This window comes from Condylura cristata, unplaced genomic scaffold (assembly GCF_000260355.1).
Source record: "Condylura cristata isolate star-nosed mole 26May11 unplaced genomic scaffold, ConCri1.0 scaffold00008, whole genome shotgun sequence".
In the NCBI taxonomy this organism is placed as follows: Eukaryota; Metazoa; Chordata; class Mammalia; order Eulipotyphla; family Talpidae; genus Condylura; species Condylura cristata.
Genome location: NW_004567109.1, coordinates 8,440,187 through 8,466,084, shown reverse-complemented (window position 1 = coordinate 8,466,084; position 25,898 = coordinate 8,440,187). Strand labels below are relative to the sequence as shown.

General features: G+C 54.8%; 1 protein-coding gene across 1 annotated transcript in view; it reads right to left on the bottom strand.

Moving 5' to 3' along the window:
• The window catches only part of VWA5B1 (von Willebrand factor A domain containing 5B1), a 33,469-nt gene extending 8,531 nt beyond the window's left edge, over positions 1–24,938 (bottom strand). The window contains exons 1-15 of the mRNA XM_004678567.1: positions 24,800–24,938; positions 23,058–23,210; positions 21,819–22,086; positions 19,774–19,919; positions 18,884–19,015; positions 17,996–18,120; positions 13,798–13,974; positions 9,413–9,523; positions 7,643–7,845; positions 7,180–7,294; positions 5,308–5,493; positions 3,818–4,007; positions 2,940–3,130; positions 806–1,007; positions 101–412 (exon numbers count right to left, since the gene is read on the bottom strand). Coding sequence (XP_004678624.1) covers positions 101–412; positions 806–1,007; positions 2,940–3,130; positions 3,818–4,007; positions 5,308–5,493; positions 7,180–7,294; positions 7,643–7,845; positions 9,413–9,523; positions 13,798–13,974; positions 17,996–18,120; positions 18,884–19,015; positions 19,774–19,919; positions 21,819–22,086; positions 23,058–23,210; positions 24,800–24,938 — 2,650 coding nt within the window. The remainder of the gene's footprint in view (positions 1–100; positions 413–805; positions 1,008–2,939; positions 3,131–3,817; positions 4,008–5,307; positions 5,494–7,179; positions 7,295–7,642; positions 7,846–9,412; positions 9,524–13,797; positions 13,975–17,995; positions 18,121–18,883; positions 19,016–19,773; positions 19,920–21,818; positions 22,087–23,057; positions 23,211–24,799) is intronic.
• Positions 24,939–25,898: the final 960 nt, after the last annotated feature.

The following is a 25,898-nucleotide window of genomic DNA, read 5'->3' as shown; positions in this document are numbered from 1 at the left end:
GGGTTGGGCGGGGTGGGCAGATGGTGGGGCGTGGGGTGGAGAGGGCATGAGGCGGCTCAGACGCCCAGAGCCGGGGAGGGCGGCCTGCCCTGGCATTCACCTTGCTCGATCTCGCCCTGGCGCTCCGCCAGCTGCTCGAAGTCGCGGATGATGGCGCGGGCCGCCAGGTGGTGGAAGGTCTCGCTCCATAGGTCCAAGGGGCGCTCGCCGGCGGGCTCGGGGCCAGGGGGCTCCAGCTCGAAGCTCACCTCCCACTGCAGACGCTGACTGTCCCGCAGGCCCGTGACCACGGCCTTGCCCAGCACTGGGCTGGGGGTGGAGGGCCGGCTGGGGCTGCCCTGCGGCTCGCGCTCTGCTGGGGGGTCCCAGTCTGAGCTGGGCGTCTCGAAGGAGAAGGGGTGATGGGGCGGCTCTGCAGGGGGAACAACAGCTCCGAGCTGGGAGACCAGGACGCTGGGCCTTCCCAGGGAGCGGACACCTCAGCCAGTAAAGTCTCAGGCGCAGTTCAAGTACAGACAGCCCCTTCCCTGACAGGTGGGGCGGCATGGGCTGGTCACCAGAGTGGGACAGAGCCACCGCCCAGAGGCAGTACTTGGGAGGGGTGCAAATAGGGTGGAATGGGGACTCTGGCAGCTGGGAGAGGACCTCTGGGAGACCAAGAGGCAGGCTGCCAGGAGAGACTAGTGAAGTGTCCAGGGCGGGACGACTCCCAGCAGCCCCACCCAGGGCACAAACACAGGCGTCTGCCCCTGGGCGTCCAGGGCCCCACGTGCCCAGTACGATCCTGCACCTCTCTGCCGGTTACCTGGGTCCCCGGGGCTGTGGCTGTCTGAGGCAGGCTTCGTGTGGGACCCGAGAGTCTGCGCCTTCATGGTGTTCCAGGCCTGGGTGTCCTGGCTTGAGGGCAGGATGGGCTGGCAGCCTTGGGGCAGCAGAGAGGGCCTGCGAGCCCCCGGGCCTCGGAGCTTGGGGCCCTGGCTCAGGTTGTGGCCACTGCTCAGCAAAGGCTGGAAATGCAAGAGAAAGGGGGGCTGGGCTCCTGCAGTGTCGGCCCCCCCAGCTGTAGCTGTCTGCGTCAACGGACCCCAGCCTCCGCCCACCAGCTGTAGCTGCCCCTAGGGCCTGGTTTTGCAGAACCCCCCGCAAACACCCACAGGATAATCTCAAGCCCTGGGGGAGCCAAACCATGGGGAAGAACTGTAAGGAGCAATTGTAAACTCACTTTTTTTATAGTTATAGTTTAAAACTTTGCATGTGATTAAATGATCAATCTTTTTTCCTTATGTCTTCTCATAACTTTGCTTAAAAAGCCTCTCTTGCTCCAAAACTTAGAACTTTTGTGTTTTTGCTTTTGATTGTTTAAATCTTTGACTCGTAAGAAATTTATGTTGGTGTAAGGAAACAGGAGCCAGCCTCCCTGGATTTTTCTGAATACTCCACAAATCTCATTGTTTGAATACAGTTCATTCACCGAGCTTATCAATCCACTACCTCTTTTTCCACAAAGCTCTCGGTCCAGCTGGCTATATTTCTGAACTTTCTGTTCTATTTTATAGATTTCATGTGTCTGTCCTTCAGAACATCAGAAGGCAGGGAAAAAACTGGGAAATGGATTTGCAACACGTACAACAAAGATCATTTTCAAGAAAATACTCTTCTAAATCACTGGGGGGAGGTGATGGATAAATTTAATAGAATTATGGGTTGAAGGCAGTTCATAAAGAAGATCGAATAAACACATGAAAAATGGCTCAGCCCAGTGAAAAATGAGAGCAATTTAAATTAAAGTAAGTTATGATTTTTCTTTCATCTTGCAGACTGGCAAATAGTTTAATGCTTGGAGGTGCCACGGCCACGGGAGAGGAGAACTGCTCATGGTCTGTGGTGGGAATGTGCACTGAAATACGCTTGCAGGGGGACAATTTAGGGGTGCACCATCAACCCACAGCGTGCAAGTGCCTTTGACCAGCAGTTCTTTTAGGAACTCAGTGTGGCGGAAAGACACAAGATGCCACCATCGGCGTGTGAGTTCTGTGCCTGTGTGGCAGGACTGTCAATGAAAGGGCACATCTGGAAACTACATGGTACCCATCTTTGGGGCTGCCCAGTCAGTTCTGGTACAGCCATGCAAGGGGGCATGGCAGAGCATTGCAGGGAAAGGCAGATTTCTTCATATCAATATGGGAAGAGGGCCAAGATAAAACATTTTTAAAAAGTAAATTGCAACTGTTCCGTTCTCTGAGTGTGCATTGCTTTTTGTAATTAAAGAATACTGAGTTAGTTTAAAATAACTATCTGCCTCTGGGAACACACAGCTCTGCTTGAAAGGGGGAGGAGAGAGGGGAGCAAAAGCATGTAATAGAAGTAACAGGGAAAAAGGCTCTCTCAGTCCTTTAGGCCCACAGTTAACCATGGGGCTTTGTCACCTCCATCAAGTATTTTTCGGGAAGGGGACTGTGCCTCCCATGAGACGGGGCTCCTGGGGGCATGGGCGGGGGTCTTCTTTCCTGCTTCCCTGAGACCTAAGGTCCTGGGAGGGTACAAGGTATGGGAAATAAAAGCGACTAGCCACTTTCAGGATGACCAGAGGGAGCTGGCGTCCAGACAGGGCTGTGGGGTCCCAGGGAATCCTGGGTCATCAGACGGGAATTCCCACTGCCCCTGCTGTGCCGTCACCAAGGCCCTGAGATACAGCAGCTGTTGAGTCTCCATGGCAACAGGTGGGCTAAATGGAGCCCTGCACCCAGTCAGAGGCTGCAGCGAGTGTATGTGCACACGAGCACAGGAATGCGCATGCGGCTGCCCATATGTTGGCGGAAGACTTGGTTGGCAAAGAAGTCAGGCAGGAGGGTGGGGGGAGAGGAGCAGTCTTGTGGCTAACGGAGATATAGCTCTTCCCCACCCATGGCCTGCCCCCTCCACCCTGCCCTGCGGGGTACCTGCAAATCGATCTGCCACTGAGGGGCATCAGGGCCGGTCTGGCTGGTGAGGTCCTGCAGCTTGGCTTTTCTTAGTGGGTATCTCCTGGCAGCCATGGTGGGGTCACTGGTTGTGGGGGGCCTTGGGGAGGGCTTGTGGTTGGTGATCTGGTTGGTGCTATAGGCCCGCCGTCGCTGGGACAGTTCTGGACCTGGGCAGGGATGGTGACATGGGAGACATCAGGGTGGGCACCAGCTTAGATTCCTTCCCTGCTTGGAGACTTGAGATTTTCTCCACTTGCCCACCAAATAGGTACAGATGCCGCAGAGCCTGGTCTAATCTGGCCTTAAGCTATCTTCCCAGCTATTGCTTTCTGCTGCTTTTCCAAGGGGTCACTTGGCTTAAGCACACTGATGAGTGAACAATGGTGCATGTGCTTTCGAGGTCTCACATCTCTGAATCTTTGCTCGGGCCGTGGACGTAGCCTGAAGTCTCCCCTACCTGAGCGGGCGTTGCCTCTCTGTGGAGGTCTTTCTCCGGATGTGACTTTCCCCGGGTGGTTATCAAGCGTCCTCCCTGCCCCCTGCCATCTCCCCTACACTGTGCTTGGCACACAGTCTTAGTGGATGATCAGTAGCACCTCTCCGAATGGCCACGAACACCATACAGGCGCTTTGGGGGCCCTTTACAGCCCCTCCACCCCTTTCATGGGCTTAGTCACGGCACTGAAATTCTTCGAATCTGTTTTCTCATCTGTCAAATAGGCTTAACAGCACTCATTTCTGCAGTTGCTATTTAATGAGATTTGGGATCGAGCCTACCACATATTAAGTCCATCAATAAAACGTAGCAATCGTGGCTCAGGGGAAGGAGCGGGGTGAGGGGGCTGCGGACCCACCGCTGTTGCAGGTGGCGTCTCCGCTGGCCGGCCTGGCACCTCTGGCTTGCTTCAGGCCTACGGGGGCTCCTGAGCGCCCTTCTCCAGCGCAGTCTCCGCTGTCTGGGCTGGGGCCCTCGTCCTGTGAGTGGTAGAACACCGAGCTGCTGGACTCCTGGGAGTGCAGCGTGTGGTATCGTGGCTTCTTGTCCTGGGCCGGGGCGGGGAGAGAAGAAGAGAGGGCTGGGAGTCAGGAAGGAGGCGGCGGGGCTGCAGGGGTGTGGGGTGAAGTGGTAGAGTGTCGGGGACCGGCCCCGATCACAGATTATTGGGGGGGCAAAACAGGCAGGGTGCAAAGGTGGGAGTGGCATCGGCGAGCGGAGATTTCTAAAGGGAAAAAGGTGGGAGGAAAACGGTAGAGAGACCGCAGTAGTAGGGAAAAGAAATTTAGACTTCTGGTAGGAGACCCGACGTAGAGCTGACTTTTCATGTCATGCGTGTGGTTTGCATTTTTACTTATTTGTTTACTTAAACATTTAAAAAAAGGAGTTCTATAGCTCATTCCTGCCTCTAAACACACACATGTAACATGAGGGACGCGTGTTCCTTTTGTTGCATTCTCCAGGGTATGAACATAGACACATGCACACGCAGCATAAAGACGTTTTGCTGTGGCAACATCAGCATTGGGCTAGAAATGTCACGTGAAGTCCGCACTTCTCTTGAAAGAGTGGAAACACGTGTGACATGGCACCCGGGCCCGGCGGGGCCGCGTAGGGGTTGTCCTCTCTAGAGAGGGGGTTCTCTCCGCTTGGCCACCGTCTTCAGCGCACCTACGGCCTCTTTAACTGTGGGCCCAGTCATTCCTGACACAGCTCCCTTCTGGTTTTGCAAGTCCATTTCTCTCATGTTGTACCACCTAGACCTTGACTCTTGCTTAAAAATAAACAAGACAAAAACCGCCAGCAAGGGCAGTGAAGAGAGAAGTGGGTGCATAAGCTTTTTGTAGGCCATCTCCCAGCTTTTAGCAAGAGTTCTACTTCCCTTTGAACAGGTCCCCAATTTCCGCCCACTTCTGCCACCACGTACTAGAGAATTATCCCCATAAACAAATAAGACACCCACTCACTGTAGGGGAGTCGTACAAGGAAAGAAACCTGAGTGCAGTTGCTCTGAGAGGAGCTGCTCAACAAAGTCATTTTGGAGGGAGGTCATGTAAAATGCAGGGCCCTGCACCGCACCCTCAGATTCTTAGTACACCTGAGTGGAGCGGGAACTCTGCTTTCTAAGCATGTTTCCCAGACTCTTCCGTGCTCCAGAGGATCTTGAGACCCACACGTGATAGTAGCACCACCCAAGTAGTGTCACAAACACCCCTCGCTGGGGAGCTGCACCCCACAACAGTGAGCCCAGATCCCATTCATTGTCAGCTGCCCATAAGAGTCCTTCCAGCTTAGGAAAGCTGGCGTGGGCTATGGGTCCCGTTGACCTGGAGTTTCCAAAGTACTTACAGATCTGGGCTTGGAGATGTATAAGGAGGCGTCACACACAATGCCGTACCCCACCAGGCGTTCTCCAGGGAAGAGGGAGCTGGAGCTCACAGGCGAGATCAGGACCTCCGTGGTCTCCGGGAACACCCACTCCACAGTCACGTCACTCAGGACTGGCGCCATGGCCTTCTTTAGGGACTTTACCATCTGTTGGAGGGGAGAACAGAACATGGGTGTGAGTGGGGCGGATGCACAGAGGAGGCGCGAAACACTGTGGGTCAGAGCACAGGGGGTGTGACAGAGAAGGGACTGCAGGCCTGCCCAGCAGTGACCATGGCCGTGCCCAGCAGTGACCATGACTGCGAGCTGCTTAGACTCCCAGAAGGTCAGCTTTGGAGAGATCTTCTCTAAGTTTAACTTTTCATCAACGGAAAGTTTAAGACTCCAGGTAGGACCGTGACTAGCCTGGGACACAGAGTTTGTGTCAATGCAGGGACTGCAGTGGTGACCTTGTGCAGGTTAATTTGTTTCCTGGCTCTCAGGTTCCCCTTCCAGTAAAGCGAATTGGTCATCCTCACTAATGAAGTTAATGCAGCTGGAGAATTATCTGAAATACTGGGTTGGAAGTATTTGCTGCAGAGAAGCAGTAAAATCAGTGCTAGCTTAGTGTCTGGAGGCTGATGTCTGTGGACTCTGAAGCTGGAGAAAAATGATTTGTGAATTGTGGCGATCATGGGAGTCCCCGCTCAAATTGCTTTTGTGTCAAGGAAGACACAAAAGCTGGGCCCTGTGTCTAGAAGTCTCTAGACTTGTCACTGTGTGCTGCAAGGAATACAATTAGGTGGCAAGTCTCCAGACACAGCGCCCCAGCCTTTGAGGCCGGGCCACACCCCTCCCTGGGAGCCCCAGGCCATGACTGGGCTTGGTACTCTTTGCACTACCCTGGCCTCACAGGGCCTCTCACGGCCTCACAGGGCTCATACGAGCAACCTTTGCTCCAGAGGCCCGTGGGATGGCCACACCCTTGCAGGTTTGCCCTGCAGTCTGAGGCCGTCTGACCAAACCTGTTCTCTGCTCACAAGTGATGCTTCTGTATCATGAACTAGAGTCTGAACTTCTGCTTCCTCTTTACTTTTTCATAAATATTGCCTCTACCTCTGCCATAAGCCTCCTATCTTTTTTTTTTTTTTAAGATTTATTTATTTATGCACACAGAACTGGGGTATAGGTGAGAGGTGCAGGGGTGGTGAGAGGCTTCACCAGAGACAGAGCAGGGAGCAGAACAGGCAGATCTACTGAAATACACTGCTGAGGGGAGCAGCATACATGAGAGGTCTGCAGCGCCACGTGGGTCAGCTCCGGGGCTGGGGATCGAACTTGCACTGCAAGCTGGCCGCAGCCGCTTCAGTGCAGTGCTCCAACCCGTTCCGCCACCGGGGAGGGCCCATGCCTCCTCTCTTTACCACATCTCTGCTGCTGGTTCCTGGAGGCCCTGGATGGACTTAAGAGTTTTCTAAGCGCTGAATTAATTGTGCAGGAAATAGAGAGGGCAGTAGCCTCTTTGACTTGGGGCCTTTTATATCCTCCTGTGCCATCACCATGTGACACCATTAGTAATGTGGCCAGAAATGGCGCCAAACACAAATCCACTCCCAAGAGACCTTTAGGGCCCCTGATGTTGCCTGACCAGTGGGTGAAGCCCACAATGTAGTGACCCAAACCTAGGGGTCAGCTGTTTTGTGACTTTCAGCTCTCTGGCTCACATTGGGGGTGCAGTGTGGCCAGTAGAGAGCTAAGATTGGGGTGGATGTCCAGACTTACCCTTGAGTTGCTCTACAACTGGTCTGGGCTGCAGAAGCCTCAGCCCAGAAGGGCAGGGGGCCTGCGGCCTACCTTGGGTTGCAGCCGCTCCCCTTCCATCAGGAACTCAGCGCTGCCCTTGGACACAGCTGCCAGCCCTTTCACCAGTCTGTGGCAGACACTGGATCCAATTCCAAAGCTATAGCACCTGGGGGTGGGCGGGGAGGTGGGAGGAGAGAGGCTGCCATTTTTGCTCCCGACAGGAAAAGGACAGAGCATGATCCAGCCGCTTTCTCAGAGCCAGCCCTAGCTGCAGGCAGGGGGCAAGGGAGAGGGAAGAGGGACCACGAGAGATTCACCCACACAGCCCCCCGACTCCCACCCAGCGCGGAGTCACAGAGCAGGCAGGACTTCCTGTGGTGGGGCAGAGTCGTCCACGGGGTCCAGGAAGCAAAGCACTAGAGGGTCCTCCTTTCCCTGGTTCCCATGGCTCTGGCAGCCCCAGGAGGGCAGCCTGGGCAGGCCGAGCCCTAGCCTAGCCCCGCTCAGTGCCCACCTGGTGGAGAAGGCGTGGTTCCGCACGAGCTCCAGCACCTTCCCTGTGTTGCTGACGGCGCCGTCGGTGATGAGGAACAGAAGCCGCGGGTGGCCCGGGTGCACCGGCTGGCGGATGACCCACTTGAGCGGGGAGAGGATGTTGGTGCCGCCCATGTCAGCACGCATCCTCTGGATGGTGTCACAGGCCAGCGCCAAGCTCTCCTGCAGGAAGGTCACGGGAGGGCCACGGCCCCGATCACCACAGGGCACAGGCTCAAGTCTCCTGGAAGACGAGTCCCTTGTTTCCGAGGTCTTAGCCTGGCCCCGCTGGGTTCACTCATGTTCCCCGCGTCATCTCTGCCCCAGGCACCGAAGAACAGGTGGCTAGTTTTCTCTGTGTGCCCAGTAACACCCCTCACCCAGGCCTGAAACGCCACCATCTATGGTGTCGTCACTCACCGTTGTCCTTCCTGGACAAAGTAACGCATCCAGCTCCTACCTCCCTGCACAAATGCAGGTTCTCTCTCTGATGACGAGTTAGGTGGGCCGGTGGAAAACACGAGAAACCACTAGACTGGAAATGTTGGCCAGACTGGGGCACTGATTCCCTAGGGTGCTTTGAGGAAATCGTTCCCTGTCTGGGCATCGGGCCCCTCCCTCCTGGGCCAATATGGTGGAGCCCACTGGCCAAGGATTTCTGGCACGGGATGGATGTCTGGGTGGCAAGGACAGATTCTCCCTGGACATCAGCTGTCTGCTTGGACCTGTCTCAGGAAGGTATTCTTCCAACTCCATGCTTGGATGTCAGCATAGATCAAAAGTCTTAAAACGTATATGCCCTCTTGAACCAGCAAAACTAGGAATTTATCCCAAGGGAATCAGTAAGGCTAGAAGCAAAGTCTTTGCTACAAAGATGACTAGAGAAAAAATGGAAACAACAGAAATAGCCAAGTGTGGGGGTTTAGCTGAATAAGTTGCAGCCCATCTGTACCTAAAGCTCTAGGCTGCTATTAACATCGCGTCAGAGATTAATCGCAACGTTCATATGTATCCGCCGTGGACTGCTGTGCCAGAAAAATAGGTCACAGAACTGTACAGAAGGTCTAATCCCAACTTTGTTGGAAATGTGTGTAAATGCTTAGAATAAGGTCTGCATGGATTTATACTAAGCTCCTCACTGGTTTTCCTTCTCTCTCCTTTTTAACTAATGTGATCAGAGAAGATTTTGAAACAATCCTTTTCGATCACTGGATTTAAAAATCGTGGGACAATCAATACATTTGGCGTTTGCATATAAAAATCCCCACAGAGTTACTTTTCCTTGAAGTGCCCCTCATCCTCCCCTCACCCTCCAGCTCTGCCCCCCGCCCCCCACCCCTTCCTTCCCATTGCTGGGCTGGGCGCGAGGCCTGATTTTGAACATGCCGCCCAGGTCCGTGTTCTTGCTCCACACTGAGCCTTGAGCCTTGGGTGTCTCACTCTTGCCCTGCCCCCTGCCCACCTCGCCCCTCTGCTGCTCCTTTAGCTCAGGCTTGCACCAGTTATCGTCCTCACAGCAGGGCCCAGTGGTGGGCCCGGGATATACCCTCCCTCCACCCCCTCGCTGTTACTTCGCCCAAAAAGGAGGGATGTCGGTCAACTGAGATGTCAGACAGCTCTCCGGGCCGTGCTTAGCTCTCCGCTCCCGGCACCCTCTCGGTGTCTGCGGTGAGCAGCTTCTGACACAGGCCTGGTAATTCCCTTAGCAGTCACCCACCCAGTCCTGTCTCAGAGCTGGTCCCCTTCTTACCTCAGTGTAGGTCTGACTGGAAGGGAAGAGGGCCTTGAATGTGGATCCAAACCCGATGACGTTGAAGAGACACACCGGCATGAGGCTCTTGAGAGCTACCAGCATGGCATCCTGAAGGCAGGAAAGGGGCTTCCAGGATGGGGGAGGAGCTGGGCCTCCTCTGTGCCCATGTGCTTGCTCCAGCACGCAAGCACTCCCCACCCCCACAGGACTGTCACCGCTCTGTTTGCACCTCAAATTGCCTGGTCCCCCAGGACCAGGTAACTTGCTGATGCAGATCAGAGGCTGGACCAAAGCCAATGACATAAAGCTCATCTGTGTGGCAAGGCTGCTGGTTCCATTCACCTCCCAGCGACCCTGGGGGGCAGGGAGAGCAGGGAGCACCCACTCTCTGCTGCCAACACAAGACTGATGTCTCGGGGACACAAGTGGCCTCGTCATGCAGGATGGAACGAGCTTCCGTCTTTCAGCCAGGGGCTTCTGTGTCAGACGCAACACAGCTGCTATGAGCCAGGGACAGATCTCTCGGGGCCGGAACGCTCTTTTATGTTCAATGCCCAGGGTGTGCTCTGCTTCCTTGACCCCGCATGATCATCATCAGAGCCCTCTGAGGCAGACATGACAGGATCCCATTTTATACAAGAGAAAACAGAGGCCCAGAGGGGTGAGCACAGGTACTGAACAGGGAGCGGAGGCTCAGATACGTTTTGTTTTGCCTCCAGGGTCTGTGAACATCAAAGAGCCTTAGCATGTTTACTATCAACAAGGGGACACTTGAGAAAGGTCTATTGGAAAAAATCAGAGAGAAGGTGGAGGAGAGGACAGGATGGATGATACTGAAGGAGGGGAGTAAAATACAATGATAAACATCAAGCAAGTTCTACTTGCCAGACTCTGTGCTGGACATGTTATATGAATTATCTCGTTTTGGCTCTATAACATATGATTGTGTAGTGGTTAAGAGACACGCTTGACATTTAAACACTCTGGGTTTAAATCTCACCGTGGCATGACTCACTTGACCTTGGGCTACTTAGGTCACTCAGTCTCCGAGTCTCAGCTTGTCAGGTAATAAAACCTCAGTGAAAGGTTATCATTAATTACCAACCCAAGCGATGAGTAGTATTACCACCTCTGTTTTACAGACAGGGAGACTGAGGTCAGCACATGAAGCAGTTACACTAGGTCAAAACCCAAAGAATGAGGAGGCTTTCAGAGCAGTGCTCTGAGACCTTTCTCTACGTTGATTCTACACCTTGTCTCTGAGCTCAAGAATGAGGATCTCTTCCTGCACCCCATTTTCTGGCGGCACCCCGGGGGTCTCAGCACACCTTCAGGGAAACAAACTGCTAAACTCCAGAATCTAGAAGAAAACAGCCCTGAACACATCCTGATAAATTTCACACCACAGGGACTCCCACTCCTACCTGCTGTCCCTCCCCCCACAGAAACACTAAACAGGAATGTTCTCGGTCTCTTTGTTGCTTGTGTCCATACATGCTGTTCTCTACAAAAGAAGTCAATATCTGATATTTTTCATTAGCCACTAATGTATACCCCTGCTGGAAGACACTGCTTATCTCTACAGCTCATCTCTGCTCACACCTATTAGAATTTCAGAACCATGGCTTTGGCGGCCAGTGGCCATTTAAGAATGAGACAAGCTGCCGGAAATTGTATTGGCTGAACTTTGCTCTTTGGTATGACTGTTTGGATCCTATTCTCTCTTACCTCCCCATGCCTAGTTTTTCCTAAAATGTCAACCTAATGGGCCACAATTAATGACCCACACAATCCCCTTAATGGCCTCACTGTCAGTAGGGAAAAGTGTGTGGCCTGACTAATTTCTGTGTCTTTCTTTAAAAGGGGTGTGTGTGTTTAGCAGGATGGATTATGCCAATGAAAAAGCATTTGTGAAGAGATGACCTTGAGCTCAGTTCAGGGAACTGAACTGGAAAAGACAGAGAGAGACTCCAAGAGGAAAGGGCTGGAGAGCAGAGTCAGCGAAATTTATTGTCAGCGAATTCTGGAACGTAAAGGTTGGAAAGACCTTTAATTCAGGAAATGTATTTCCACTGGAAGCAACTGCCCAGAACCCCAAGATTAGAAAGATATAGAGTTTGAGTCCAGGTTCAGCATGAAAAGAAAATGTGACAGTAGGTTATTGATGGTTGCCTGGACTTCGGAGAGGGGAACAGACGAATGTGACAGAATGCTTTCCCTCCCTGAATTAATCTTCCTTCCTTCTCATTTTACAAAAAGGATAAATGAGGCCCAGAGTTGGGAATTAATTTATCCAAAGTCATATAGCAAATCAGTGGCAGAATTGATCCTGGAACCAGGCATTGCTCATTCCATTAAGCCACCCATCAGAAATGACATAATCAGATAAGAGAGCTTTTATTAGTGGGAGAGGATTATAGTTCCCCCACACAGACATAGGGGAAAGGAGCTCTAAGCACTAAGCCAAGATATGGAGAACTCAGGCTCCCTTACTAGCCATGTGATGTTGGAAAAACACGTAGCCTCCAAGGAAATCACTTTTCTTACCTAGCAAGTGGCAGGAAAAAGGGAGTAAATGTCCTCTAATAGATATCTTAGATTTTTGGTTCCATGATACTTTAGAACAACTGAACAGACATTTGTACAAACTGGTACAGTTATAGAATGGAGTACACACAGGCCATTTGCTTCAGCACTCTAGTGCTGTGGACAGCTCCCCACCCCCAATGCAAGCTTTTGCTAGTGGGAAGCCAAGGAGAAGGTTATCATCCAGTCCTGAACCCCTCCACACAGGAACTAGGGTTTCATATACCATTGCTCCATCAAGCATCAAGACAAAGCTCAGTCATAACAAGCTTGAGGGGTTAGCTGGTGTCCTACCTAGCCCCTCCCTCTCCTTGCTGATCCTGTTGCCCTGGAAACAAGAGTTTGCTCCAGGGACAAACTAGGGGGAGAGATGAAATTTCTGGTGACAGCAGAACCCTCTGTTCTCTCATCCCTTGTGCTTCTGAACTCTGGTCCGTTACCCAGTTTAATAAACAGTGACTGAAGGCCTTTTATGCACAAACACAGAGCTAGGCCCCATGGGGAGACAGAGATGAAAAGGGATCTGGTCCTGTCCTTAATGAGTTCAGAACTTCAGAGAAGGAAGCAGACAGCTGCGTAACTGAAAATACAAGGGAGAGTTGGCCAACGCTATAATCGGAGTGAATAATCTCCAGTGGGAGATGACACACTTCTGGGCATATGGGGACGGCATCACTCCTCTTCCTCTGCCCCTCCTTCAGAAGTCCCAGTGACACCAGGTCCCAGGCATGACTGGTCAGCGGGGCTGTCTGCTGAACTTGAACATGAACTCCTTGAGGGCAGGAACTGTGCTTATAATCTGTTCTTTTGAGCTGGCCAAGACAGGGTTTTTTTTTTTTTTTTTTTTTTTTAAAGATTTAGTTTTACTTACTTATGTATACAAGAACTGGGGAATAAGCCAGAGGTGCAAGGGGTGAAAGACAGAGACAGAGTGGGGAGCAGAACAGGTGGAGCCACTGAAATACACCGCTGAGGGAAACAGCGGGCAAGACAGGAGAGGTCTGCCACGCATGTGGGTCAGCTCCCTGGCTGGGGATTGAAATCAGTCCACAGTGCCTGGTGACAGCTCCATAGTGCTGAGTCTTTAACCCCTGCACCACCGGGGAGGCCCCAAGACAGGATTTTGGACATAACAGGCATTTAAAGAAAAGGTGACACAAATCTTTCCTACTGCATTCCACACATGCCTTGATGGCAGGGGCCACATTTAATGAACGTCTGAGGCCAGGAATCAGGAGCGGTCAGACAAGGGCTTAATTTTAGACCACACTAGCTGCGTGACCTTGAGTAGATTACTCAAACTCCAGGGATCGGGTTTCCCATTGGGAAAGGGTGATGACCTCACAGGATGACTGTCTGGATTAAACACCGAGGGGGTCTGCACAGGACCTGACAGAATAGACACTCAACAGTTCTGTTTTCTTCTCTCCTTCCCGCACCCCTCTCTTCCTCCACTAGTGAGGTGTTTCAGCCAGAACAGGCACGTAACAAATGCTGGTAGTTTGCCAGAGATCGCTGCATGCCCACGTCTCTTGTGAGCAGAGCACAGTTCAATCGCTGCTTATGCCTCAGGGGCTTCTTTGGGGAGCGAGTTGGGCTGGGGGTGGGGGTGTCTCTGAACAAACTGCTTTTTAAAATGTGGTGGTTTTTCTCTTAGCCATGGGCAGTGATTTAGGAAAAGGGTTCAGGTGTGGAAGGGCAGCTACTTGGAGCAGGAGTGCTGGGGGAGTCAGACTGGGGCGCACAGGCGGCCCACCTGGAGCCGGGGCCGGGAGGAGGGGCCCCCGTACCGGTACCTTGACATGATGGATGTTGGTCCCGTTCATGCTGCTGCTCCTGTCGATGAGGAAGATGAACTCCCCCTGGGTCTTTCTCAGGTTGGGCTGGACCGACTGGAGGTCGGGACAGAAGTTGAGCATGATGACCGAGTGGTGGGGGATGTCCTTGTGGAGACGCTTCCGGATGATTTCTATCTGGAGGAGAAAGGGGCATGCTCTCATGTGGGCCCAAAGCTACTTCTGGGGGTCCACGCTGTCCCCAGCAAGCATGGACTTTGGAGGCAGAAAGACCTGGGTTTGAGCCCCCGCTGTCACCATCCAGCTGCGTCCTCTTGGACAGGTGCCTCTGCGCCGGGTCTGCTCCCTCATTTGTGAACTGGGGCAAATATCACCTACGTCTCAGGGTGGCCCTAGGATGCTCTGAGTGGGCACGTGGGTGGGAGCCCTGGCCTGCGTCTGTGCCGGCCCTCAGGGGTCCTCTGCTCACACTGTGTGTAAGACACTCTCTGGCGCTCTGTGGCTGTGAGATTGGTTCCCCTGCTCAGTTTTGCCCTGTTGCTCCTTGGAAAGCCTGCGCCATCTTCCAGCTGGACTTACTGACTTCGTTTCCTCCCCATGAAGTGCAGCCTGGACGACAGCCTCATGCTTGGGTGGATTAAATGCGGCTGCTGCTGTTTTTGGGGGGGCCTAGGCACCCCTCTGATGCCCCTCTAGCTTGCACATTACTTGAAGGCAAGTCCTGTCTGGGTGACTTTGCATCCCCAGGACTCACCCTGGTGCCCGACTCAGAGATGGACTCGTACGCACGACGCAGGCCACAGCACTGCAGCGCTGTAGCTGTTCACGCAATCTCCGCTCCCTCGCACACAGGCCGCAGCTGACCCTCACAGCTCGCCATCCTGTCTGCACGTCTCCCTCCTCCACTGCCACTCCGGCTCTCTCTCCACCCCGGCTTTTCCTGTCTCTCCCTGACTGCCTTTGCATGTACTTGTGTCTGGGTCTCTGCCTGGGTCTGTCTGTCTCTGTTTAAGTCTGTCTGTCTGGGTCCGTTCCCCAACTCAGTAGGTGACATTATCACCTGCCCAAGTGTCCAAAGACTAAGAAGTTGTTTTGCCTCCTCTCCCCACCCCCGCCCTCATCGGCTCCTTTAGCACGGGATTAGCAACTCTGCAGCTAAAATACATCCCGATTTCTGTGCCCGCGGCCACTACCACGCCCAGGCCTCTGGCCTCCTCGGCCTCACCTCTCGCCAGCCTCTTCCTGTCACCTGCAAACTCCTGCGCTCCGTCCTACACGGAGCAGCCAGAGCGGTTGCCGGTGTCATTCTCACCTAACCCAGAAGCCTCCTCTCATGGCGGCACCGCGGTTCGTGAAGCCCCCTGAGCCTGCCCCCCACCCCCGTCCCTCTCATCTTTGCCCACTCTGCTCCCCGTATTCCAGCCACACCACCCACCTTTCCATGCCCAAACATGTCACATCGTCCTGCTTCCTGGTCTCTGCATGTTCTGCCACTTTATCATCAGCCACCAAGTCTCACGCTCAGACACTCCATGGACATCTCCGGTCCCCTCAGCCTGGCTCACCGCCATTACCCTAGCATCCTGCTCTCTCTTTCCGTCCTCTGCCCTCTCCACACCCATCTGGCTCTCTGGCCCACTTCTCAGCTCCCTCCCTGCGTTGGGAGGTAAACTCTGAGGACAAGAATGTGTTATTTCCAGTGCTGTCTCCTTGGCACCGATATCTGTTGGGCGCTTAGTGTTTGTTGAACGAATAATCAAATGACTCTGTGGGGTTCCTTTGTCTACCACGGATGGATGTGCAACTGGCCTTGTCTCTGTGCTCTCTGCACTGTTCCCTCTTGTACACAGTGTTTCCCTCGGTGTCACTTGCCCCCTCTGTGCTAAATCAGGTTTTGACAGCTTGTTCTACCCACTCTTTCTGATTGATGTTCGCCCTCTGGATGCCCGCCTCCCTCCCTGACACACACGGGGCTCTCCCTCCCACACGGGGCTCCTTTGCCAGGAGCCACTGCCCAGCCTGCTCTCTTGACAGCCGACCCAAGCAGCAACAGCGGCATCTGCCAGCGAGAGGCGCCACCTCCAGAGCCTGACTGTCGCCTCTCAGAAGGATGGGTGGGGTGGCCTGGCTCGGGCTTCTCCACTGTCTCCTGGAGCTGTCATTATCCAATTTCAGTGAGCTCATCTCTGCTTAGCAGCTTCGGGTTGGCGGCTGTCATCCCTGGAGCTCGTGAGAACACAGCGTGTTTGCATAACCAACACAAGGTGGCAAGTTAATTCTCATTTGCTTTAGCGGGCCCAGATTTAATGGATTTGAGGATTGGTGGGAGGGGTCCTAGCTGCATGCTTGGGACACCCTTGTCTGCATACTGCAGGTCTCAGACCTCAGTGGCACCCCTGGTGATGACACCCCCAACTCTGAGAATCAGGCTCCAGCCTCTTCTCCCAACTGACTCATCCGAGTGGGAAGCCCCTCTGGGATGGCAGTGTTTCCAGTGGGGTTTCTAACTTGGGGATGATGTGCTGGGCGTTGAACCATCCACCTTTCCCTTCACCTTCCCCCTCAAGTAGGCGCTTCCAGTGGGCTCCGTAACAATGAGGGTGACGTGAGCAATAAGCCATGTACGTGTTCCCGGTCCCATACAACTTCTCCCCCCCACCTGTCATCGTCACCCTCTGCCATTCGGGTCAGCAGGAAATGGGGGAAGAGGGGGTCAAGTTATTAAATCCAGTTTAACTGCCCTGCATGATTGAGTGCAACTCCTTAGCTACATTGTCACAAAAGCCAGCTCCCAAGATTACAGTCTTCTCTGTAACCAAGTTCACCTTTCTAAGGTCAGTTTTCCCATCTATGGAGGGGGTGGGGAGGGAGAGAGAAGGGTACCATCATTCTTTAAACTATCTTGGCATCAGGACCCAGGCTGGTACGTAGGCCATAACAGCAGAGACTGCTGTCGGCTCGGCATCCCACCGATCCTTCCCCCATCCAGCCCTCTACTGAGGCCTCCTTTTCCTCTGGGGTCATGAGTGAGGTGGAGGGCAGAGGAAAGCGTCTTTATACAATAGGAAGACCAAGAGACGCCTCAGTGGTGAGAACAGCCCAGGATGTACAGGAGAAGCTGGGAGGCCACCCAGCACAGGGTCTTGGGGGCCAGGGAGGATGGAGTAGCCTGGCAGAGGTCAAGGTTGTTTCTGCCACCAGCCTAGAATTTAGCCTGACTCAGGCACCTTGAGGCACGAGGCTGGCAGGAGGACCAGCCAGGTGCTGCAGCATCTGGTGGGTTACTCCCCCTCTGCCCCAGAATGCCCTGGCCCATGGGAAACATGGACAAGAAGCACTTCATGTCAAGGATCTGCCTTCACTGTATCCAAAAGGCAGAAAGCAACCTGTGCTGGTGGAAGTATGGAGGAGAAGCAACTCTTAATTCACTGGTGGGAATGTAAATGCGTCTCTGTGGGAAATCGAATGATTCCATCAAAAATGAAAATAGCAATACCATAGGACTCAGCAATACCACTTGAGGTATTTAAACAACACAGAAACACTAAAATGAAGACATAGCAGCATAATTTGCCAAAGCCAAGACCCAAAAACAACCTAAATGACCATCGACTATTGAATGAACAAAAAAGTAAATAGTATATGTATGCAGTGGAATACTACTCAGCTATGAAAAAGGATGAACTCATGCTTTCTGTGACAATATGGATGAAATGGGATTATGCTCCATGAAATGTCAGAGAGGGAAAGACAGTTACTGGACAGCTTTGCTATTTTTGTGGAATATAAATAGCCAAAGAAAACAAACTAGTAAAACACAATAAAAATAACTTTCAAACTCTGTGAAGATGATGGTGCTTGCAAAAGGGGACAGGGAAGAAAGGGTAGAGAGAGTCCCTGAGATAGTGTAATGACACTAGAACTTTGGTGACAAGTGAGTGACTGAGGTGGGAAGCTGTGTTCCTGAAATGATGTCATTTTGTAAATGAATGGTAAATCACTAAATTTTGTTTGAATGGATTTAAAAGATTTAAAAGAAATAAGAGATTTCATGCTATGCATTAAAGAACAAATATCTGCTGTCATCTCGCCGTGTACCCTCAGGCAAATCACTGCCCCCACCTCGGGCTCAGTGTCCTCACTGGGCAGCGAAGACCATGTCCCGGGGCCACCCAGGCTGCCCACACCGGCTCCTCACCTTTCGCTCCGCACCGCTGTCCTTCCTCATCCCTTTAATGAAATCTGTTCTTCCCTTCAAGTGTTCTTCAAACTCTCCCAAGGTCATGTCCCCTTTCTCCAGCAGGACGTGTGGCATGTGGGGCTCTGCAGAGAGGGTGAGGGTGATGCCAGGGTCCTTGGGGGCTGGTGAGCTCCCAATTACAAGAGGGTGGTGGAACCTCTGGCAGTGGGTGGCCATGGCAGACTCCTCAGCCCAGAGGCAGGAGAACCTAGTGGCTCTGGGCCTCAGTTTACCTATCTGTGAGTGGAGCTGGGCTCGCTCATTTTTTCAGATTTGGACTCTCCAAATTTTAAGATTTATTTATTTATACATACAAGAACTGAGGAACCAGTCAGAGGTACGGGGGTGTGGGGAGGTTGAGAGTCTTCACCAGAGACAGAGTGGGGAGCAGAACAGGCAGATTGATGGAGTACACTGCTGAGGGAGCAGTGGGTGGGTTAGAGAAGTCTGGGCCATGTGGGTCACCCATGAGGCTGGGGACCGAACTTGCACTGAAGCGGCTGTGGCCAGGTTGCAGTGCTGCGTCCTAACCCATTGCACCACTAGGGAGGGCCCCGAATTCTCAGGCAAAAGAGTTGTTCCTGAGGGTTCAGTGCTGCCAGAGTCTCGCTGAATTTAGGGCTTCAAGGACCCCTGCTGGGGACAAAGTGCCCTTGAGGCTTCTGGAGCTAAAATGGAGCCAGGAGCCAGGTGATGCCACTGGCGAGAGCCCGGCCATCCAGGAGGCCAGTCGTTGGCTTCCTCTTCTGTGACACCTGCCCTGTCTGGACACGGCCGAGGGCCACATGTCTGTGTCCCGCGGGAGGGACGCCGCCTCCCCCACAGGCCACCCAGGCCCCGCCGTACCGCTGGGGTGGATGAGGATCTCCACGGGCCGGTCGAAGGTGTGCTTGTTGGCCAACGTGATGATGATGCTCTTGGCCGAGGGCGCGGAGGGGGAGGCGTCGGCGCGGATCTCGTGAGTGGGACTCTCCACCCCTGGGTGGCACAGAAGGCAGGGCAGGCTTAGAGGGCTCAGGACAGTCGGGGCGGGCGCGGACGCGGAGACCCAGACTGGAGAGGACGGTACTGCGGCCCTGGCTGCTGTGTACCCGTGGCCGGGCCTCCTCAGCTTCCCCACCTGCCCAACGGGAGCCTGAGCTGGGGTCCAATGGGCTCCCCTGCTCGAGTCACACGCTCCGGGGGGGGGTCAAAGGAGCTGCTTCCTCGCAGGGTGCAGAAGGCACCCGCAGATGAGCCCACCGGGAGGGGGGCTGGGAGGCAAACCAACAGGTCAGTGGTTCTCAGCTGGGGGCGTGGGAAGAGGGGTGCTTTCTAACGTTCCATCTCCAGGACACACCCATTCCCCAGGTCACACCCAGCCCCCAGGACACACCCAGCCTCTCCCACACACACCCCTAGCCCCCCAGGTCACACCCAGGCCAATTTTTCTGAAGGTCTGGGGTGGGTTGAAGTCCCAGGTGCAAACCAGGAAGCAGCTGTGTGTCTGTGCCCTCAGGGAGAGGTCGGGGAACCACCTGGCCCCCTTGGGTATTGCCTGAAAGAAGCCACTGAGCAGGTGCTCATCTGGGCTGCATGTTCTGGGACCAGGAGCCTATGTGCTCAGGCTGTCTTCCATGGGGACAGTGGGCCTCCTGCCCGCCTCTGCCCCCCATCTCCCCCCCCCCAAAAAAGCTTCAGGCCTGAAGCCCCTCCCTTTCCTACCTGGGGCTCCTCTCTGGGCCCTACCCTCTCACCTGCCAGCAGGCAAGGCCCACGGATTTCCAGCTGGAAGTTGAACTCGTATTCCATGGGGTTGGACACATCCGTGTCCAGGAAGGTCGCCAGGCACAACTTGTTCCAGGAGTCCAGGGCCCGGGTGCCAAAGCAGTGCTTGTCTTTGCTGGGACCGGGGCCAAGCAGGAGGAGAAGGAGGCAGCCAGGGACGAGGCAGGCCCAGCGTGAGGGATGAGGAGAGCCCTGCACCTCTTCTGTCCCAGGAAAGGGGACGAGGAGCATCTCCCACCCCGACCTGCTCCACCTCACCCAGGGAGAGCCTGAATGCAGACCGGAGGCACAGCCACCGACACACGGAGGGACATGGGGTGCAAATCACTAGCTCACACGGCCGCGCCAAGCCCGCCAGCGCAGGGCTCCAGGGCCTGTAACACTGACTCCTCCACTCTCTGAGCGCCCCCTCTCCCAACATGTTGCAGCCTAACTAGCCTTCCTGACGCTCCCTGCTGCCGTTGCTGGCCCTGGGCCTTTGCACGTCCTGCTCCTCTGGCTTGTCTCCCTCATCCAGGCTTCTAATGTTGCCCAAGCCCCTTCTATTCCAGCCAAGATGAGCCCAACCACATTAGCAACATTCTACTACATGCTTATGGGCTGTTTCTTTAGCTGGTCTCCCCCACTAAAATGTCACCCCGTGAGGGCAGGGTCCTGTGTTCGTTTGCTTCTGTACCACCAGCACGCAGAACAGTGCCTGGCATCCTGCAAGTGTTTCATTGCTATTCATGGAGGCTGCAGCCCTCGCCAACTGGGGCTGACGTCAGCACCTGGACAGGTGGCGTCTGAAGTTTGCCGACACCGTCCTGCGTGTCCCTAGCTCCTCCTGTGGGGACAGGGTCCCAGCTGTTCCCAGAGTCCTTCCAGGTACATGTGAATCTTCTGGGTATAAATACCACATCCTCCCAGATTCCAGCCTGGCTCCAAGATTTGGGGTGGGGGCGTTAAATAGTTTAACTGGTAACGCTTGTCAAGTATTATTTTTATACTAAATGGTGCTAAAATAAGGTAGAATAGGTTTTTAAAATTCATATGAATTGAATAAGATAAAGTATTTCAAAAGACATCTCTACTTGGCCGGCTACTTAAAAATGGGGTCCTCTCTCCTTGCAGAGAAATTGCTCTTCCTCCTCAGTCCTGGGGGTGCATGGGAGGAACCCTGACCGCAGGTGCAGGTGTGATAGGCTGCCACCCACCTCCTGTCCTCTCCTGCCCACCAGGGAATACAGAGAAGCTATCCTGGTGTGGGGTGTATCATGCCCCCACCCCCATCCTGCTGAGACCCCAGGGTAATGATTCTCAGCTGCTTGGGAAGAAGTTCAGACTTGACAAAGTTACAGGTGTCCTGTCTCTGCAGCCTCATCGCAAGGCCCTCTCCCCCCCCCCCCCATGTTTCAGGCCTTCTCTGGCTCCCCATCCTTCCTACCCCAGGACCTTTGCCCCTGCTGACCTCACTACAGGGCTGCTCTTGTCTGCGCCTCGCCTACATCCCTCTCGTTGATGAGCCCTCAGCTGACAAGTCAGAGAAGCCTGACCTGGCCCCCGGCAGCTGGCTCACCTTCTCAGTCCAGAAACATCTTCACTGCACTTTTCAGATCATTCATTATGCACGCAAGGTAATAGATCATTCGTTCCACGTTAGTGGTGGGTTAGCAGGATCATGATCGCCCACCAAGTTCCATGAAGGCAGGAGCCATGTAGGCCTTGTGCCCTCGGCATCCCTAACACCTGTTCAGTGTCTCAGACGCAGAGGCGCTCAGTGCCCTCGGCATAAAGCCTGGGGATTGTGGAACAAGCTGCCCAAACCCCAGAACTTCTGGCCAGGACCAGTGTGGACACTCCAGCAGGTTCTTAAGAGTTTCTGCACATGAGCAGGGAGGAGCGCTGACTCAGAGCAGGGCCTCACCTCTGCGCCCCACCTCTCATATCCCGACCCCAGCAGATGCCTACTCCCTCCTGTGACTCTTACCCCCCCAGACCCCCCCCCAGTCCCCTCCCTCCTGGGGCTTCTTACCTTGGGGTCTGTTGACTGGAGGAGCCTTCGTGTTTGCTAAGGAAGTGGGGCACAATTGGGGCACAGACAGCAGGGAGCAGGACCCGCACCGCCCCGCTGGGCAGTGTGGGCAGCTCCGAGGAGGTGCTGACAAAGACAGTGACGTTCTCCATGGGGGCGATGGTCCCCAAGTTGACCACGAACAGGATCCGCTCCAAGTCCTCATCCAAAGCCACCTTTCCTGGGGTGCAGGAGTGAGCGGCGGCGGCCCCCTCTGGCAAAAGCTTTCCTAAATATCAAACTTGCACTCAGTCGTGCCTGGGTCATTGCTAGTCCCCCCAAGAAGCAGGAGCGAGGAGCCCATTCTGCTGATGGGGTAGCAGGCTCAGTGGGGGGGTGGGATGTGCCCAAGGGTCTCAGCAAATAGCCGCGCGGTAAACTAGGATCTGAACCGCATGGGTCTGTCCTTCCACTGCCCCTAATAAGAGGGGCAGACTTGGACGTTCAGACCCCATCGGAGGGTCACATTTCCACTCCCAGGCCACCTGCCAGGACCACCCTCTGCTGGGAGCAGCCTGAACCCCTGCCTTTCTCTGACACTTCCAGACCATTGTCGTTACTCCAAAGCAGGGCCTGGCTATTCTTTCAGCCTCTGCAAATTCCTAAAAGCCTGAGGGCAGTCTTGCATCTTACGAATTACATCTTCTGATACTTGGTCTCATCTCCAACTCTGGCTCTGCCACTCACAGGCTGTGTGACCTGGGGCCAGTCACTCACCCTCTCTGAGCCTCAGAAGCCTCAATAGCAGGTATCGGTAGCGACACTTTAAGTACTTTGTACCTACCAGGACTGCTTGTCTGCTCCGCACAGTGCTCTCTATTGAGTTTTGGGTGTGGATAGCTACTAGCTCTGTTTTATAGGTGAGGTTTAACTTCTCATCTAAGCTTAATTCACTTGCAAACAATAGCGTAAGGAGCCAAACCCTAGTGTTACTGAGCCCACAGCCCCTGATTTAGGTGCTGTGTTATTTTGCCCTTTGCTGCTTCCTTGGGTCCTTACCACACTTTTGAGATGAGAAGTGATTACTTCTATTTTGCAGACTGTGAGCTTCAGAGAGGTTAATTATTGGCCCAAGGTCACACAGCATTCACTGGGAATTCCTGACTCCTGCTCAGTGCTCCCTCTGCCTACCTCACTGCCACCCTTGCAGTCTGCCCGACATGCCCAGCCCCCCCCCCACCATCCTCCCAGTCTCCTTACCTGTGACTGTGGTGGCTCGAGTGCGGCCAGCGTCGGAGTGACCACTCTCCAACTTGGCTTTGTCCTTGATCTGCACCGTCACGACACGGTTGGCAATGACCGCCTCAAAGCCGATCACCGTTGTGTATTCATCCAGGGGGTACACAAAGAGGCCTGCCGGAGCAGGCCCAGCATCCATGGGGTGCCCTAGCCCCCCTGCACGCCCTGACCTGGGAAGGGACTGAGCCTTTGGCCCTTCGCTAGCTGGGCCGGCTAGAGGCGGTCAAGGAGGACCTCGTGGCTCAGGCTAGCGGGGTGGCCCGGTGAGAACAGGGGTGCCGTGGAGGGGGCTGCTGCCCCAGCCCAGCCCACAGTTACTCTGTGAGGCCCATGTGGTCAGAGCTTCTGATTTTTCAGGAGACTGGAACTCTGGAATTTTCATGGACCCAAGTGGGGCCTGATAAAGGCCTCTCAGGGCCCAGGAGCTCGGGCTCTGGAAGAAGCAGCCAGGCTTCTCAGCCCACTGTGCCGCCTCCCCTCGCCCAATCATTTTCGACCAATGGTTTAGTGTCTCTAAGCCCCATCTGTAAAATGGGAATAACAGACATGTCGTCACATGTCCTTGTGAACATGGAAAGAGAGGCCCCTGCCAGTGAGCTCTGAGCTTCTCAAACTTTAGGAGCACACACTTCCCCGGGGAGCTTGTTGACATGTGGATTCTGATTCAGTAGTTTTGGGGTGGGGCCTGAGACTCTGCATTTCCATCCAGCTCCTGAGTGAGGTGAGAGTTCAGGGGTCACATCTGGAGGATCGGGGTCCTATCCCATTTAACCTGCCCCCTGCTCTGGGGGGCCTCAAACCCTGGCTCCCCACTTTCTGAGTCTCACCTGTAAGTGGGAATGGAGCTGGGGGCCTGGTTCTGTCTGTGTATGAAAACTGCCAGTACTTTACCCCATAATTTAGCTGCCTGGGCCCACAGGTGGGTCTGTTTTCAGCTTTTAGGTTCCCTTAAACAGCCACTAGGGCATTTGCTCTGCCCAGGGGATTCCTGAAGGAAAGCGTTTCCCACAGTTTCTTTTGGGAAGTGGTTTCGGGATCTCTGGAGAGGCTGAGGTTTGGGGGGTAGGACCCCCCCAAACCAGAGCAAGGCTTTACAGAGGCTGCGGGGGAGCCTTCCCGTAACTGCCTTCCTTAAGTGGAGACGCGTCTGATTTACAAGCACTTGCGGGCAAGCGTCCACGCACCCCTGGGCCCAGCCTGATGACTCATGTTCACACACCAGTTTGCACTCTCCGCCGTCCTTCCGCAGGCATTAGCTCATCCGCTCCTCTTGCGACCCTGGCACCCAGACAGGCAGCAGGGCATCCTGACTGAGCACAGCGGTTTCCCCAAGGTCACGGGGACCAGAGTCACGCCTAGGACTGGGAGCTCCTGGCTTCCCTGGGAGCCCTAGACCCAGCCGTGAGGCTCCCTGGAGAAGGCCCAGGGCTGGCCGTCCACCCCGCTGGCTGTGCCTGTGGCTGGTGCTAGGTGAGCTGGCTAGGTGCCCAAAGTGGGGGCCCCATCCTGTGGGGGTCCCATCCTGCCCTGACTGCCTACTCCCTTGGGGGCCTGCCGAGCAGAAATGGGACTTTCGTTACAGATGAGGGAACTGAGACTCAGAGAGGCCGGCGATTGGCCCAAAGTCCACTGGCCTGTAAAGGCAGGACGGGAGTCAAATCCAGAACGTGGGGGTGGCCCCGGGAAGCCCTCCGGGTCCTTACCCTGGAAGGGCTGGACTTCTAGGTTGCCGTAGGTCAGGGAGGCCGTGAGACCGAGGGCATAACCACTGACGAAGGAGGTGACGTCGGACGCGGTGAGGGGCAGGGCGGCCCCTGTGACCTGGTTCAGCAGACCTGGCATCCCGCTGGCCACTCGGCCTTCAGGGCCTGCGGGAGACAAGAAGGGCGGGATGTGGGCAAAGCACCTGGCTCCCAGCCCAGCCCCAGCTCAGACCCCGCGGGCAGTAGAGCATGGTGGCCCCATTCCCCAGCGGTCCCCAGGCAGTGACCACCGCAGCCCTCGCCTGTCCCCGCCAAGATGCACATTTTCCATTTCACTGAGGCCCAAAGATACTCAGCGGCGGGGAGCCCAGGGCCAGAGCCCGAGTGGGGGCACTTCCAGCTAGAATTCTCCCCCAAGGCGCTCTCCCTCTTACTCCGAGGGGAGCTGAGACGTGGGCTCTGACCCGATCCTATCGCCAGCCGCACCTTTACCAAGTGACAGCCCCCAGTCCCTGCTCCTCCAGTGAACCTGCCCCTCCAGTCCACGCTGGGCTCCTGGGGGGAGAGCGAAGCGCCCCAAAGCTGTCAAAGCAAAGGGAGTCACCCTCCTTCCACATTCGCAGCCCAACAGTCTGGGAGTCTCTCCTGCCTGCTGATGGCGCCCCGCCCCACACCGGCGATGGCCCAGGCCCATGACTAACCACCGGAGGAGGCTGGTGTCCATCTGCCTCCACTCTCACCGCCAGCACCCTCGTCCAAGGTGCCGTCACCACTGCCCGCCATCCCGCTACGGCCCTAACGGCCTCCTCCACCCCCGGGCCACGCCCTGCCCAGACAAGCTGCCTATACGCAAGTGGACACAGCTCCGTCACTGACCACCACTGGTTTCCTCGCTCCTAGGAGGCAGAGCAAACCCGTAGGCCTGGGCCAGGGGCTATGGGGTGGGGGTGAGGGGCGGCCCTGACAGCCTCTCTGACTCATTCATCTCCTCATTCCCCCCAAACATACCGCCATGTATTCATGACCCTGGGGGCTGCCCCAAGACTCCAGGAGAGATGGGTGGGGATGGGGAAAGTCTTAAAAAGAAGGGTGCAGAATG